Source organism: Triticum urartu, chromosome 6 (genome assembly GCF_003073215.2).
Source record: "Triticum urartu cultivar G1812 chromosome 6, Tu2.1, whole genome shotgun sequence".
Classification (NCBI taxonomy): Eukaryota; Viridiplantae; Streptophyta; class Magnoliopsida; order Poales; family Poaceae; genus Triticum; species Triticum urartu.
The window spans coordinates 7718342-7733141 of NC_053027.1; the positions used below are offsets into that span (position 1 = coordinate 7718342).

At 47.0% G+C, this 14800-nt stretch overlaps 3 protein-coding genes across 5 annotated transcripts; 1 reads left to right on the forward strand and 2 right to left on the reverse strand.

Moving 5' to 3' along the window:
* Positions 1 to 1337: 1337 nt before the first annotated feature.
* LOC125516137 (receptor-like protein EIX2) lies at positions 1338 to 2477 on the reverse strand. The gene has a single exon (XM_048681614.1). The coding sequence runs from the start codon at positions 2475 to 2477 to the stop codon at positions 1530 to 1532; it is 948 nt and encodes a 315-aa protein (XP_048537571.1). The 3' UTR covers positions 1338 to 1529.
* An 871-nt stretch (positions 2478 to 3348) lies between these two features.
* LOC125516138 (receptor-like protein EIX2) lies at positions 3349 to 4197 on the reverse strand. Its single transcript, XM_048681615.1, has one exon. It carries the CDS (start codon positions 4195 to 4197, stop codon positions 3349 to 3351), a length of 849 nt encoding a protein of 282 aa, XP_048537572.1.
* A 4045-nt stretch (positions 4198 to 8242) lies between these two features.
* LOC125516289 (activating signal cointegrator 1 complex subunit 2 homolog) lies at positions 8243 to 12238 on the forward strand. 3 transcript variants are annotated; one of them, XM_048681770.1, is made up of 5 exons: positions 8243 to 8456; positions 8555 to 8603; positions 9883 to 11242; positions 11328 to 11775; positions 11855 to 12238. In XM_048681770.1, the coding sequence occupies exons 3-5, from the start codon at positions 10994 to 10996 to the stop codon at positions 12118 to 12120; spliced, it is 963 nt and encodes a 320-aa protein (XP_048537727.1). In that variant the 5' UTR covers positions 8243 to 8456; positions 8555 to 8603; positions 9883 to 10993; the 3' UTR covers positions 12121 to 12238. The 3 variants fall into 3 exon arrangements, with proteins under 3 accessions (XP_048537727.1, XP_048537725.1, XP_048537726.1); XM_048681768.1 differs by having other exon boundaries at positions 8243 to 8452; positions 8555 to 9402; XM_048681769.1 differs by having other exon boundaries at positions 8243 to 8452.
* The last annotated feature ends 2562 nt before the right edge of the window (positions 12239 to 14800 follow it).

A 14800-nucleotide genomic window follows, 5' to 3' on the forward strand; every position in this document is an offset into this window, starting at 1 on the left:
TGACTTTGAGAACAAAAATATTAGGAGGGGGCTGCTACGCATCGGTCGGCGGATTTTTTAAAAGCCGTCGAACCTAACGCAATCTAATGGGTGAACGGTTTTCCCTATTTCGCAACAGAGATCTTGTTGCAGAAGCATTTGCAACATCAGTTGTGTTGCGTATTTTTTTGCAACACATGCCTTGTTGCAAATTTTTTTTTGCAATAGACGTCTTGTTGCAGAATTTTTTTTTGCAACAGAGTTTTGTTGTAGATTTTTTTTTGCAACATAAGTGATGTTGCAAAATTTCTGCTTGTAGTCTTCACTTTTGCAACATAGGTATTGTTGTGGAAAGAACTTTTGAAACATATGTGATGCCATAGAAAAACTTTCTGACAACGCTGCAATCCAAATTCCTACCTGCACTGCCCAACATAAAAGATGTGATCAGTGTCATCGCACGGCACAGCGCGTGATGGGCGCATATGTAAAATCAGTCGGTTGTTTGGAAGCTTTTCCCAATTTTTAAGGCATGACAACATTGTTGGTACATGATGACCAGGGCCAGTCCTGCGAGGGAGAGGGGAGGGAGGGGGGGGGGGGGGGGGGGGGGGGGGGGGGGGGGGGGGACGGCCGCCCCGGCTCCCGAAATCCAGGGCCCGCGCCAGGGGGCCCTATGCAGCAGCTAGCCCATGACCCTGGCCCAATACATAGCCTCGTGGTAACAGGCTAAGCAGCATTGATTTTGTCTATGAAAAACAGTACGTACTTACTGAATAGTGACAGAGGGAGTAGTAATTTACAAGACTGTGCAACCTTTCGATGCACAAAAATCCTAGCGCTTCTGTCATCTGTCATCATGTCATCTACAAAGTATGCTTCTAGTAGAAAAAAAAATAAAGGGAAGGGAACTGCATGTGGATCATTGGTGCTTCGAAGAACATGTATATACATCAGTGATAAAAAAATTACCGGTAACATCGTATACATAGATTTTGCTTATTGTTGTTATATGACATTTATACTAGGGGCCCCAAGGTTTGGATTCGCCCCGGGCCCCTGAAATCACAGGACCGGCCCCGATGATGGCCCTCGTGCAAGAAGGCATGGGTCACAAACAAAATGATTGCACACAAAACGTTGTGCAGTTCGTTTGCAAACCGATGGAAAATTGTTGTGCTCGTGCTTCATTTGAAAATTCTTACACAAAAAGAGATGTATAGTCTTCTTTGGGATAACCTAACTACTCCCCCTGTCCCAAAATAAGTGACTCAACTTTGTACTAAAATTAGTACAAAGTCGAGTCACTTATCTTGGGATGGAGGGAGTACATGCAAACGGCCAAAAAGTGATGGATGATTATTTTGTTGTATCTGTTGGGTCTTATTCAGTGTACAAACCAAGAACAATCAATTACATGAACTATTAGAGGATAAAAAAAAGCACCTACTAGTGCCAACTACTAAGAAAATACATGGTCAACATCACTTATTCATAGAGCCCACTACATACTATGATGACAACACCATCTGCTTGTCATCTAAGAGTGCTCAACCTGTAGTTTCCTCGTCATTTATCATGCCCCAAGTAACAACCACAAACACATATGCATTGTCATACAACTTGTCGAAGAGTCGAAAATAGGCAACTCTCCATGCTTTGTTGAATAGTAGAGTGCAAAATACGACCCAGAGGCCAACCACAAACCCAGACCCAAGTCCAAAGTAAAAGAATAACACCGGGTCGTAGATCTTCTCACTGTTTTGTTGATTGACATGCTCAACGCCATTGTTTCCTGAGCAATTCCTTTCGAGAGGAGGGCCACACAGGCCAATGTTACCAGTATATATGGACGGGTTCTCGGAGTAGATTGTGTCAAGTTGACTGCCTGGGGGAATTCTTCCAGCAAGCTTGTTATATGACAAGTCCAATGAACTTAAATATGTCAAATTTGACAAGCTTGTCGGGATCTCATCACAAAGGTTGTTCCTTGAGAGGTCCAGTGACTCAATTGACTCCATAGCCCCAATCCTTGAAGGAATTTGACCAGCCAAGTGATTCCATGATAAGTTTAAATTCAACAGTCCATTAAGAGAAGTTAACTCGTCTGGAATTCCACCAACTAATTTGTTGAGCGATAGGTCAATACTAAGCACATCAAAAAATCCAATGCCATACTCAAGTTCTTGGCGCTTCATTACAACAAGCCAAACTTCTTTTGTCATACCTCCGTAGTTGTTGGACCTACAAGACTTGTCGGTCCCATGTTTCTTTGAGTTTGCTTGTGTCATAGCAGTTAATTTTGACAAAGAGGATGGTATAACTCCAGATATACTATTTCTGGCTAAATTCAAATGACGAAGGCAATATAGATTGGTGATATTCGGTAGAATATCTCCATGCAGCAAGTTGTGGCTTAGTTGCAGATATCTTAAATTTACCAAGTCTCCAATCCACGACGCCAGTGTACCATAGAAATTATTCCTTGAAAGATCCATGAAATTCAATCTCGAGTAGTTTCGGAGTGATGATGGAAGCTTGCCGGAAAAGTTGTTGTTACTCAAGAGGAGGAAAACCAAGCTAGGCGCGTGAGAACATTGAGGGAGTTCTCCGTCTAGAAAGTTGTATGATAGTTCCAACACAAATAGGAACTTTAACTAACAAATATATTTAGGAATATGGACATTGAAGTAATTGAAGGACAAAGTCAGTTCTCGTAACCATCGAGATCCAAAACGTAATGGTAGAGGTCCCGAGAAAGAGTTGTGTGATAAATCCATGTACTCTAAGTTCTTTAGAGCTAACACGTGTTCTTCTGTGATCATGCCATCAAGATTATTGTTGCTAAGGTCGAGATCGCACAAATGACAGAGCATACCAATCATGGATGACACGTGCCCAGTAAGATGGTTACTTGAAAGATAAAGTTGCTCTAAACTAGTGCAATTCCCCAACCCCGTGGGTATAGCTCTAGTGAGCTGGTTGTTGGAAAGCAAAAATAACACAATCTAGTGCAGTTCCCCAACCATGATGGTATAGCTCCAGTAAGATGGTTGTAAGAAAGGTCAAAGTGACATAAATAAGAGCACTTATCAATGCCTAGCGGTATTGCTCCTGTAATGTTATTGTAAGAAAGGTCAAGCATAGGTAAGTTGTTTAATTGTCCCATCCTATTCGTCAGCTTTCCAACCATATTGTTGATCTTCAACGTCAATTCTTGCAATCTGTTGGACGAACACTTTGGCAATTTCTCCAGAAAATCTATTATGTTTCCATAGGAGAGACTCCGGTCTAGCCGTAGTGTTCCCAAATCACATAGGTTTCCCAACTCCACTGTCATTGTTGCTCTGTTACCCATGTTGCTCAAATCTAGCCACTGGAGGAGGTCATATTTCCCAGTGCATCAGGAAATGGACCATATAGAGTGGTATTTGAGAGGTCGAGGTACTCGACGCTTGTTATGTTCCAAAACCAACAGGATGCAACCGGATGGCCAAAGTAGTTACGGGAGAGGTCAAGGTGCTTAAGATTTGTGGTGTTTAGGTGTGGGAGGGACCGGGCTGCACTTGGAAGTGAGCAGTTAGAAAGGTCGAGGTACTCCAAGGAGGGGATCATGCTCACCACAAGAGGCCAATCAACAACTGAGCTGAGGTCCAAATAGCTCAAGTCAAGATATGACAAGAGAGGTAAACGGGTTAACCATGAGATATCTTTTAGGTCCCTCTCTTTGCTGGTAGCGGGGGCGGAGAGGACGAGATGCTCCAGCTTCGACAGGTTGCCGAGGTGAGGAGGCGCTTCGCCATGGCAAAGCATGCCGAAGAGAGTGAGATGTGTCAAATTCTTGAAAGAACCCAGGAACTCTGGAATATGATGTGCATCGTCGCACAGCCCCGAGTACTGGAGGCTGAGGCTCTCCAAGTGCTCAAGAGAAAGTAAGGAAGGACTTATCTGGTCGGCCAAGAAAGAAGTCCAGAAGCCTAGGTCAAGCCCCACGACATGGCCGGTTGCGTTGTCACAGGTGATGCCTTCCCATCGGCAGCAATCTTGGTTCCCCTCGTGCCACGACACGAGGTCGTCCTCAGTGTCGTTGATGCCCTTCTTGAAGGCCAGCAGGGCTTCCCGCTCGCGCAGTGTGCAACCCGTGGTGATTACACGAGCCGACCGCGCGTCGGCGACGGGGAAGACGCTGCTCCAGGTTGCCGCTGCCGCTGCCGCCATGAGGAGCAGGACGAACTTGGCGGGCGAGTGATCCATGGCGTTGGTGGTAATGATCTGATCACACAGATCGGTGTGGCTTTCAAGGAGTGGGTTTCGGTTGCTGCGAGTTGGAGTAGCACGATCGATGGTGTGGTGCACTTAAGAAGGCATGGGCAGGAGCGTACGTGACGGTGCACTTAATTAGGCACTTAGCTACTGTATGTACTAGTTTACTGCGGTTGGTCCGGCTATAATTTTCCTGTAGCTAAGTGCGGTTGGTCCTTCTTTAATTTTCATGTAGCTAGCAGTTAAGTGCGGTTAGGCTTGGGTGCACCTTCGATTCTTTTTTTTCTTTTTTCTTTTTTTTTTGACATCAGGGTGCACCTTCGAATTAGTTAACCGGCCGGCACTGCGGCAATTCAGAACTTGGAGTCGTCGTTCAGTCGCGGGACTTCCTTCAGACAATAGGGATGCGTTGTTCGTCCTCTGACCAGCCGTGTCTGCTTGTTTTGGAAGACCATCATGATTATTATTAACATTTTTTTGTAAAGATATAGCATGTATTCCGCTTAAAGTTGGTTCACCATGTCGGTGTCAACCGCAACGGACACAATTATAATTATGACGATGCCAATATTGAAAAATTAACATGAGCCACAAACATAAATGTGCATATGCAGTGATATTGAGTTTTTTCTTATTTTCATGTAAGAGAGTGACTTAAAATGATTGCAACCAAGAATAACTAAAATGAAATAAACCATGTCTTAAACCATTGACATATCAGTCGAAAGAACTACAAATTTTAATGGATCTCTTAGTGAGAATATTTGCCACATTCATCAATATAAGTGACATGCATGAACCATGTATAACTACATATAACAGTTTAGAAAATAGTTCCATTTGTTTGGATTAGTGACATTATAGGCCGCGTCGGAACCAGAAAAATCCGCACAGACCATAGAGATGGAAGAAGAAAGGAGAAAATGGAGGAATTTGAGGCCGCACAGGTGGCACGGCTGCAGGCAGAAGTGGCAGCTAGAGAGAGGCTTGAAGATGAGTTCAAGGCTAATTTTCCCATAATAAGCACCATATTAACCGATCGACCACTGTGATACAATGCTGAGGTGTCCCTCCTCCTCTTCCTATGGGCTTTGCCGAAAAAGGGTTTCCCCCGCTTTGTATACAAAGCAACCAACCGAGACAACCAACAATAAGTGCTGGGGCGGAAGCAGCACAGTCACGCTCAAAAGAAATGAAAGAGAAAATACAAGAGAAACATATGCCGACAACGGCGGATCGACAAAAAAGAAGAATCCTCGTGGCCGCTGCAGCCACCGGAGATCGCCCACCAAGCTCCGAGCCTCCGAAGCGCCGGTACCAATCAACACCTCCAAGAAGGGACGCGACGATGACGACGCTGCTGCCAAGGGTTTCCCCCGGTACGCGGTGAGGAGAGAGGAAGGGTAGCCTCGACGCCCTCCGGGAAGGTCCGGCGGCACCCTCATGCGCCACCGCGTCGATGTCGGCCAAGCCAACAGGGATTTCTCCCGATCCCAACCTTCACCTCCGGCACTCCGGAGCTCGCCACCAAACCGACCACCACCCTGCGCCAACCCGGACATGAAGCTTCCCGCGCTGTCTCACCACGGCACCCCGAAGCATGGCCTGCACAATGAAGAAGAGGAGCCGGGACTAGGGCAGCAGCACCGTCGGCACGCGGGAGGGCCCCACCTCCACCATTGACGACGGTAGCTGACCGGACGCAATAGCCCGGTCGGGATCTCCGAGGCCCGTGAAGTTCCCGCCTTTGCGCTGCAGCCAGCACACCGTCGGCGCCGCCGCCCCTGTCCAAGCCGCTCCCTTGCCTCCCCGCATAGCGAGCCGCCAAGTAGAAGTACCACCACCACGTGCACCGCCGGCCACCACCACCAGGTCGTCGGTCCGCCACCGACCGAGTCGCACCACCGCCGCACGCCCGCGGCTGAGAGGAACCATCGCAGCCATCGGGAGCCCGAAGCCGGACCCCAGCCGCCGCCTACACCGCCCGCGGCCCGCGCCGCCTGGCCAGATCCGCTGCTGAGTCATGCCCACGCACGCCCCACCAGGCAGCGGCCGCGCCACCACGAAGCACCAGCGGGGCCGACACACCGGCACCACCAGGAGCTCCCGAATCCGCGCCGCCGAGCCCCGCCACAGCCCGACGCCTCCTGCAGCCTGCCGTCCCATGCCGGCCAGGAGCTCCACGAGGAGGAGAGGGAGCGACCCCGCCGCCGCCCACGCCGACCGGGCTTCGCCCGGCGGCACCCCTAGGCGGCGGCGAGGGAGGAGGAAGCCGGAGGAGGGGAGCCTGAGGGCGGAGCTAAGTTTCCCCCGGCCCGCTCGCGGGAGCGGCGGCGGGGGTGGGGAAAGGGGGTTCTGAACTATGTTTTAGGAGGTCTTCCTATGGGCTTTTCGGGAAGCTATGATCCATGCCCCTCCTACTCCTCTTCCACAACCGTAGTGTTCATGATCCATGGAGTTGATGTTCAGGGCCGAGAGGTCGTGTTGACAAATTGTATGATCCATTTGGTTTTATGTCACGTGTGAACTTCTTATCAAACTTGTTGAAGTTGTGACAACTTGTTGTGATTTTGACTTGTGAACTTGTTGGTACGGATGCCAAACCAATTTGCGGAACTTATGAACTTGTTATTCGTATGTGAACTTGTTGCTGGTATGGATATCAAACTTGTGAACTTATTGTTGGTATGTGGATTCGTTGGTATGAATATCAAACTTGTGAACTTGTTGTTGGTATGGACTTGTGAACTTGTCGATAATTTTTTTTATTTGCAAGGCTTAAGAGAAATCCAATCATTGAAAGAACTTCCGGTAACTTTTGCCGAGTAGATGCGGCGCCTGACTTTCAGTGTCAACATTCAACAAGAGTTTCCTAGTTTTCGTCGCGGGAACTTGGCAAAGGTCTTTCATAATTTGAAAAATATATAATTGTTTGCCGAGTCACGCCACTCAGCAAAACAGATCACGTGGCGGCACCTGGAAACACCTTTACAACTATACTGAGTTCCTTATCAGAGGACTCGGCAAATCTTTTCTGCATGAAGAAAAATAATTTTCAAAAATCTTTGTCGAGTGACGTGTGCGGGGTACTCGCCAACTGCATCGCCGACGTAACAGAGCCGTCAATCCCGAATGGTCATGCCACGTGGCACCTTGTTGCCGAGTTTGGTGTGTTGAGCTCTCGGCAAATTGCGTATTGGCTGAGTATTTTTATTACGACGGGTTCGATTCAGACGACTCTCGACAAACTTTAGTATCTGCCGAGTTTGCATGTTTGGCGGCTTTTGTTCTCAAGTAGTGTGTTCGCTGTGATCCCGTGGAACTGAACTCGGCAAAGACCGTGTAACTCGACAATGACCGATTTTCCAGTAGAGGGCACTCGACATTGTTTTTCTTCGCCAAGTTTTCGATAAAAAAACTCAGCGAAGTTACAGGCACTAGGCTAAAAATATTGATTCCAGTAGTGGCGTTGGAAGGCTGGTCGCACTGGGCAAACCGAGATCGCCTTTGAAAACCGACAGTTTCCTAGTCCCTTGCACGGTTGTTAGGTCCCTGAGGATCGTCTCTTACTGGCTGGTGTTGCTTGTATCGGCCTTCTGGGAGTAGGTATATGATTATGGCCTGCGTGCCCTTTAAGAACTTATGTTTGTTTGTTTATATCACCTGCAGGGCTGTTTGATTGATTGAACTCTACCTGATGGCTTTATTTATAAAGTTAGGTATTTGCCTTTTCTCTAAAAAAAAAAAGGTTGCGGGTTCTCTGTGCATAGTGGGATGGCTGTTGTCCATGCTATGTCGGTCTACATGTACTCATATCTGTACATGTCTTTGCACTTTTACAGTTTGATGAATACGACCGCGTATATTTCTTGTTGGGAAAAAGATCACCTCATGGTTTATCTTCGTTCTTCTGGAGAGCACCACAGCTCGCACGTCAAAATCTTACCAACCACCGAGAAGATGCCGAGTAAAGAGGTAAGGTGTCGGCGTCATGCTGCACACCGCTAGGACGCCGGTACACAATCGTCTCTCAGTCCCTCTCGCCTGCAGGCCAAGAAAAATGGCGCCGGTGAAGGTGTTCGGGCCGGCCAAGTCGAGGAACGTGGCCCGGGTGCTGGTGTGCCTGGAGGAGGTTGGCGCTGAGTACGAGGTCGTCGACATGGATTTGAAGGCCCTGGAGCACAAGAGCCCTGAGCATCTCACCAGAAACGTACGTAAGCTCCCCGGCGACTCAAATCCTCTGCTCCCTCTTCCTTGATTTCGGCCATTTTTCAACTGATGTTTTTTGCACGGACGTTTTAATTTCTTGCAGCCGTTCGGGCAAACCCCTGCTTTCCAGGATGGGGATCTGATTCTCTTCGGTATGATCAATTTGCTTTTGTCCTTGTCAAAATAAATGTGACTTGGTGCAGAGGCCAGCTCTGTTTCGCGGCATCTTAAAGGGCTATTTTTTTTTAAATAATACATTTTTTTATTAAATTGCGCAAATATTACGCTAAAAAATTATTTTTCAAAAATAATACACCTCGGCCCGCAGCGGGCCGACTGGGCCTAGTCAGCCCGCAGCGAGCTGAGTGGGAGCAGTCGGCCAGTAGCCGGCCGACAGCTGGCCTGCCTGGCACGTGTCGGCCTCGGATTGGGCTGACCACGTCGCGAGGGGGAGAGAGGGAGCTGTCGGCGCGGGCGCGCCCCTGTCAGCCTGCCGCGGGCCGATCGGCCTGCTGCTGGCCGACAGGGTGCGGCCCCACCTCGCGCGCGCTGGCCCGGCTCCCTGCGGCCTTATCCTCTCAGCTCCACGCCGAAGCTGCTGCTCTTCTTCTGTTCTTCTTCTTTCTTACTTTCTCCTCTCTGTGTAAAGAAATAGCACCAATTTCTACACCTAAATAAGCCAGTTTTTTGCGGTTTTGGCACCGTGAATGGATTCAACTTAGTTAGGGCAGCCAAAAGAGGTGTCGATCTACTGATGGGGTAGCTCGTGGTGGTTGTGGTGAGCATTTTGGTGGAGGTGGTGGTGGTAAAGTTGGGGCGGTGTGGTGGTGGTGAAGTTGGGGCAGTGTGGTGGAGGTGAAGCTCGTCGTTCGTCGTTCGTCGTTGGAGGCGGAGCACGGGCAGTTTGTTGGCCGCCGTTCGTCGTTCTTCGTTCGCATGCACGCTTCAAGGGTATATTTCAGCAAACATTTTATTTTTCATAGGTGCTCCGGTAGTATTTGTTAATATGTTTCGATGTGAAATAAATTAGGTGTGCGATTATTGTTATTTGCCCCGTAGTATACGTAAACATATTTAGATGTCAACTAATTATTTATGTAAAAATGTGTAGTTGCTTCGGTGATATTCCGTACTATATGTGGATGTGAAGTATTTAGTAGTGTCGGTATTTGCAGTAGCTCCGGTAAAATCCGTATTTAGGAGTGTCAGTATTTGGAGTAGCTCCGGTAAAATCCGTAATATAGTTGTAGATGTAGGCAGTCAAATATTAAAATCTGTAAATATTTGTAGTTGCTCCGGCAAATATTTGTAATATACTTGTAGGTGTGTGAATTGTATTAGTTGCTCCGTTAATATTCTGTAATATATATATATATATAGACATGTCTAATATTTGTTAGTGAATTGTATTTCGTTGTTGAAAAAAAATAGGTGAGCGGGGATGTCTGATGTAGTGAAGGTCAGATTTTACTACGGTCCTGGTACTGTCCAAACAACTGAGATGGGAGCAGATCTGAGTGAATTTACTCACATAGAGGTGCCAATGAGCGCACCTCAAACATGGTCAGTCAGTCAGGTGAAAGAATGGATTGCAGCAAGTTTAGGTCTTGATACTGAAACACACACCATCGGTGTTCATGCATTATGGACACGGTCAAGTACAATAATTTACTTTTATTTGAGGCCGATAGAGCAAGACTCCGATTGGGTGCGGTGGTTATAAGGTTGTGAACGAAGGGGATGCAATCCTATTGCTTTAGTGCTTCCCGTCGTGAAGGAGGTCACTGCACATGAAGGCGAGGGTGGCTACGATCCTGGTCATAGCAGTGTAGGGAGGCAGTTATTTATGTCAAATGCTGGAGATGATGGTTACGAACAAGGACAGAGCCGTCAGGTAGAAGGAGGAAATGCTTATGGTTATGAACCAGGGCAGAGTAGTCAGGTAGAAGGAGGAAATGCCGATGGTGATTACAATGGTGAGGTGGACGCTGACGAGGTAGATGGGCACATGCAGGACTAGATGGAAGAAGAAGACACCGATGTTGAAAGGGGTCATGCCCATGATTCTGACGAGTCAGATGAAGAAGAAAATGCAGAGGAGGTCCCGAATCCTGCATGGTGGAATCATGACTTCTCATCTGCAATGACCGTGAATGATGGACATGATTCAGCTTGGCAATATCACCAGAACAATATTGCAACGGGTGCTATGTATCCAAACAAGCAAGCCCTGAAGGATGCAATAATTAATTGGGCAATGTCCACGCAAAGGGTTTTCACAGCTCAGGTGTCCAGTCAGAAATTCCTGACAATGGTATGCAAGAACGCAGATTGTCCCGCCAGGGTGCACGGCTTTCTCCCTAAGTATGGCACAAGTTGGGTGATAAGTGACTTAGTTAATCACACTTGTCTTATTCCCTGCATCCCTCAAGATCATGTATTAACCAGTTTTTCAATGTTGCATTATCTTTCATAGTACTCCATTCGAAGCTTTAGGTAATTGTTGAACACACACCACAATTTTAGGACGACAAGGAAGGGCATGAACAGGACAACTGCTGACTGGCTAGTTAGACTAGAGCCGTATGTTATAGAATGGGAGACAGCAAACACAAATCTATGGCACGAGAATCACAATTTTGATCTCAATGAATTCAATCTCTATTTGCGGCGCTACATGACCGGAACACGGTTACGCATTGTTGAGCACTCCCACCCAGAGGAGATACCGGATCCTACTCCGTGGGATATGTACCCGAGCTATGACACTTCGGGCTCTAGGCAGTACGCGGTAAGATATATTTTCTTTAAGTAATGTTATCACATACTTTGACGTGCAAGAGACGGACATTATTAATCGTCATGGAAATTTGTAGGCTTCCTTGACACACGATATCTACAACGACATGACCACCTTTGGACGATCACTGTCGTCTGGACCTCTTCTTCAGCACCGTCCACTGCTACAACCCTTCTTGGAACGAATTCAAAACAAGATACGGATTGTGTACGAGGCTATCACGTGCACCCGGAGAACCGACGTTGTTCAGCACCAGCAGCAGCAGCCGCGTCACTCCACGCACCGACATCAACCACGTCCACGTCTAGCACTTCAACCGACAACCAGGCCACCCCGTCCTGATCAACCTGGCAGTTCAACGTGGCAGCAACCACAGCACTATGGTCCCACGTCGAGCTTCATGTTTTCTCCACAGCCACAGCAACACGGTCCATCATCGAGCTTCGTGTTTTCTCCACAGCCACAGCAGCACGGTCCCTCGTCTAGCTTCGTGTTTGAGCCAGAGCAGCCGTCACAGCCAGCAGGTATGTGTCTTCATATTTATTGTTTTCAATATTAATTGACGCGACCTCATTCTTCATGATGAAACGTTCCATCACGCAGGAGCCTACGGATATCAGGCGTCTATGTCGGCATCACATGATACGTGGGGGAGTGATCAACATCCCGAGGAGAACATACAGGCTCAGATGTCGCAGCACACCCAGTGGATGAACATGTTTTCGACTCCTCCACCAGGCCCCACACAGGATGCACAGCATGACCAGGTAGAGTCTGAGATTCCTCCTAGTCACATTAGGCCACCCGACAGGTGGGGATGGTCGCCGCTTCCAGATCCGCATCCCCGCCAGGCCAGACGTCGTCACTGACGCTTCTATCTATCAGTAGAGACATTACCATCTATTTATGTGTGAGACTTATGTCTATTCTATGTATGAGACAAATGACTATGTACTTATGTATGAGACATATGCCTACTCTATTTTAGTACTCTGTTATCCGAACTACACGATCATATTTAGATAGAACATAATGCTCATACAACAACACATTACAAACAACTGGATAGAACTACATCTAAATTAAATGGTACGTACGACTGAACTCACAACGTACATCATAATAACTACATGAAGTCATCATCGTCATCCTCGATCGATGCAGAACTGTTGCCCTTCGACGATGCAGAAACCTTGCCCTTCGACGATGAAGAACTTTTGCCCTTCGACGAAGCAGAAACCTTGCCCTTCGACGATGAAGAACCCGGAAGCGGTGGCATGAAGATATCATCTTCATCCTCGCTCTCCTTAGTCCATAAACATGGATTATTTGCTGCAGTCCTTCTGAAAGTTTCACTCTTCGGCACCACTACCTTCTTCCACCTTTCATCCAACCTAAGAAGTTCTTTACGTACCTCCTCATAGTGTTGGGGAACGTAGCAATAATTCAAAATTTTTCCTACGTGTCACCAAGATCAATCTATGGAGTCATCTAGCAACGAGGGAGGAGTGGATCTACATAACCTTGTAGATCGCTAAGCGGAAGCGTTCAAGAGAACGGGGTTGATGGAGTCGTACTCGTCGTGATCCAAATCACCGGAGATCCTAGTGCCGAACAGACAGCACCTCCGCGTTCAACACACGTACAATACCGGTGACCCCGAAACTTGTCCGGTGACCAAAACAGGACTTCCCATATATAAATCTTTACCTCCGGACCATTCCGGAACTCCTCGTGACGTCCGGGATCTCATCCGGGACTCCGAACAACATTCGGTAACCACATACAAACTTCCTTTATAACCCTAGCGTCATCGAACCTTAAGTGTGTAGACCCTACGGGTTCGGGAGACATGCAGACATGACCGAGACGTTCTCCGGTCAATAACCAACAGCGGGATCTGGATACCCATGTTGGCTCCCACATGTTCCACGATGATCTCATCGGATGAACCACGATGTCAAGGACTTAATCAATCCCGTATACAATTCCCTTGTCTATCGGTATGATACTTGCCCGAGATTCGATCGTCGGTATCCCGATACCTTGTTCAATCTCGTTACCGGCAAGTCTCTTTACTCGTTCCGTAACACATCATCCCGTGATCAACTCCTTGATCACATTGTGCACATTATGATGATGTCCTACCGAGTGGGCCCAGAGATACCTCTCCGTTTACACGGAGTGACAAATCCCAGTCTCGATTCGTGCCAACCCAACAGACACTTTCGGAGATACCCGTAGTGTACCTTTATAGTCACCCAGTTACGTTGTGACGTTTGGCACACCCAAAGCACTCCTACGGTATCCGGGAGTTGCACAATCTCATGGTCTAAGGAAATGATACTTGACATTAGAAAAGCTTTAGCATACGAACTACACGATCTAGTGCTATGCTTAGGATTGGGTCTTGTCCATCACATCATTCTCCTAATGATGTGATCCCGTTATCAACGACATCCAATGTCCATGGTCAGGAAACCGTAACCATCTATTGATCAACGAGCTAGTCAACTAGAGGCTTACTAGGGACATGGTGTTGTCTATGTATCCACACATGTATCTGAGTTTCCTATCAATACAATTCTAGCATGGATAATAAACGATTATCATGAACAAGGAAATATAATAATAATCAATTTATTATTGCCTCTAGGGCATATTTCCAACAGTCTCCCACTTGCACTAGAGTCAATAATCCAGTTCACATCGCCATGTGATTAACACTCACAGGTCACATCGCCATGTGACTAACACCCAAGAGTTTACTAGAGTCAGTAGTCCAGTTCACATCACTATGTGATTAACACTCAATGAGTTCTAGGTTTGATCATGTTGCTTGTGAGAGAGGTTTTAGTAAACGGGTCTGCAACATTCAGATCCGTATGTACTTCGCAAATTTCTATGTCATCTTGTAGATGCAACTACTATGCTACATTTGGAGCCATTCCAAATAACTGTTCTACTTGGAGCTATTCTAAATTGTTGCTCCATTATACGTATCCGGTATCTCTACTCAGAGCTATCCGGATAGGTGTTAAGCTTGCATCGACGTAACCCTTTACGACGAACTCTTTTACCACCTCCATAATCGAGAAAAATTCCTTAGTCCACTAGTTACTAAGGATAACTTTGACCGCTGTCCTGTGATCCATTCTTGGATCACTCTTGTACCCCTTGACTGACTCATGGCAAGGCACACTTCAGGTGCGGTACACAGCATAGCATACTGTAGAGCCTACGTCTTAAGCATAGGGGACGACCTTCGTCCTTTCTCTCTATTTTGCCGTGGTCGAGCTTTAAGTCTTAACTTCATACCTTACAACTCAGGCAAGAACTCCTTCTTTGACTGATCCATCTTGAACACCTTCAAGATCATGTCAAGGTATGTGCTCATTTGAAAGTACTATTAAGCGTTTTGATCTATCCTTATAGATCTTGATGCTCAATGTTCAAGTAGCTTAATCCAGGCTTTCCATTGAAAAACACTTTCCAAATAACCCTATATGCTTTCCAGAAATTCTACGTCATTTCTGATCAACAATATGT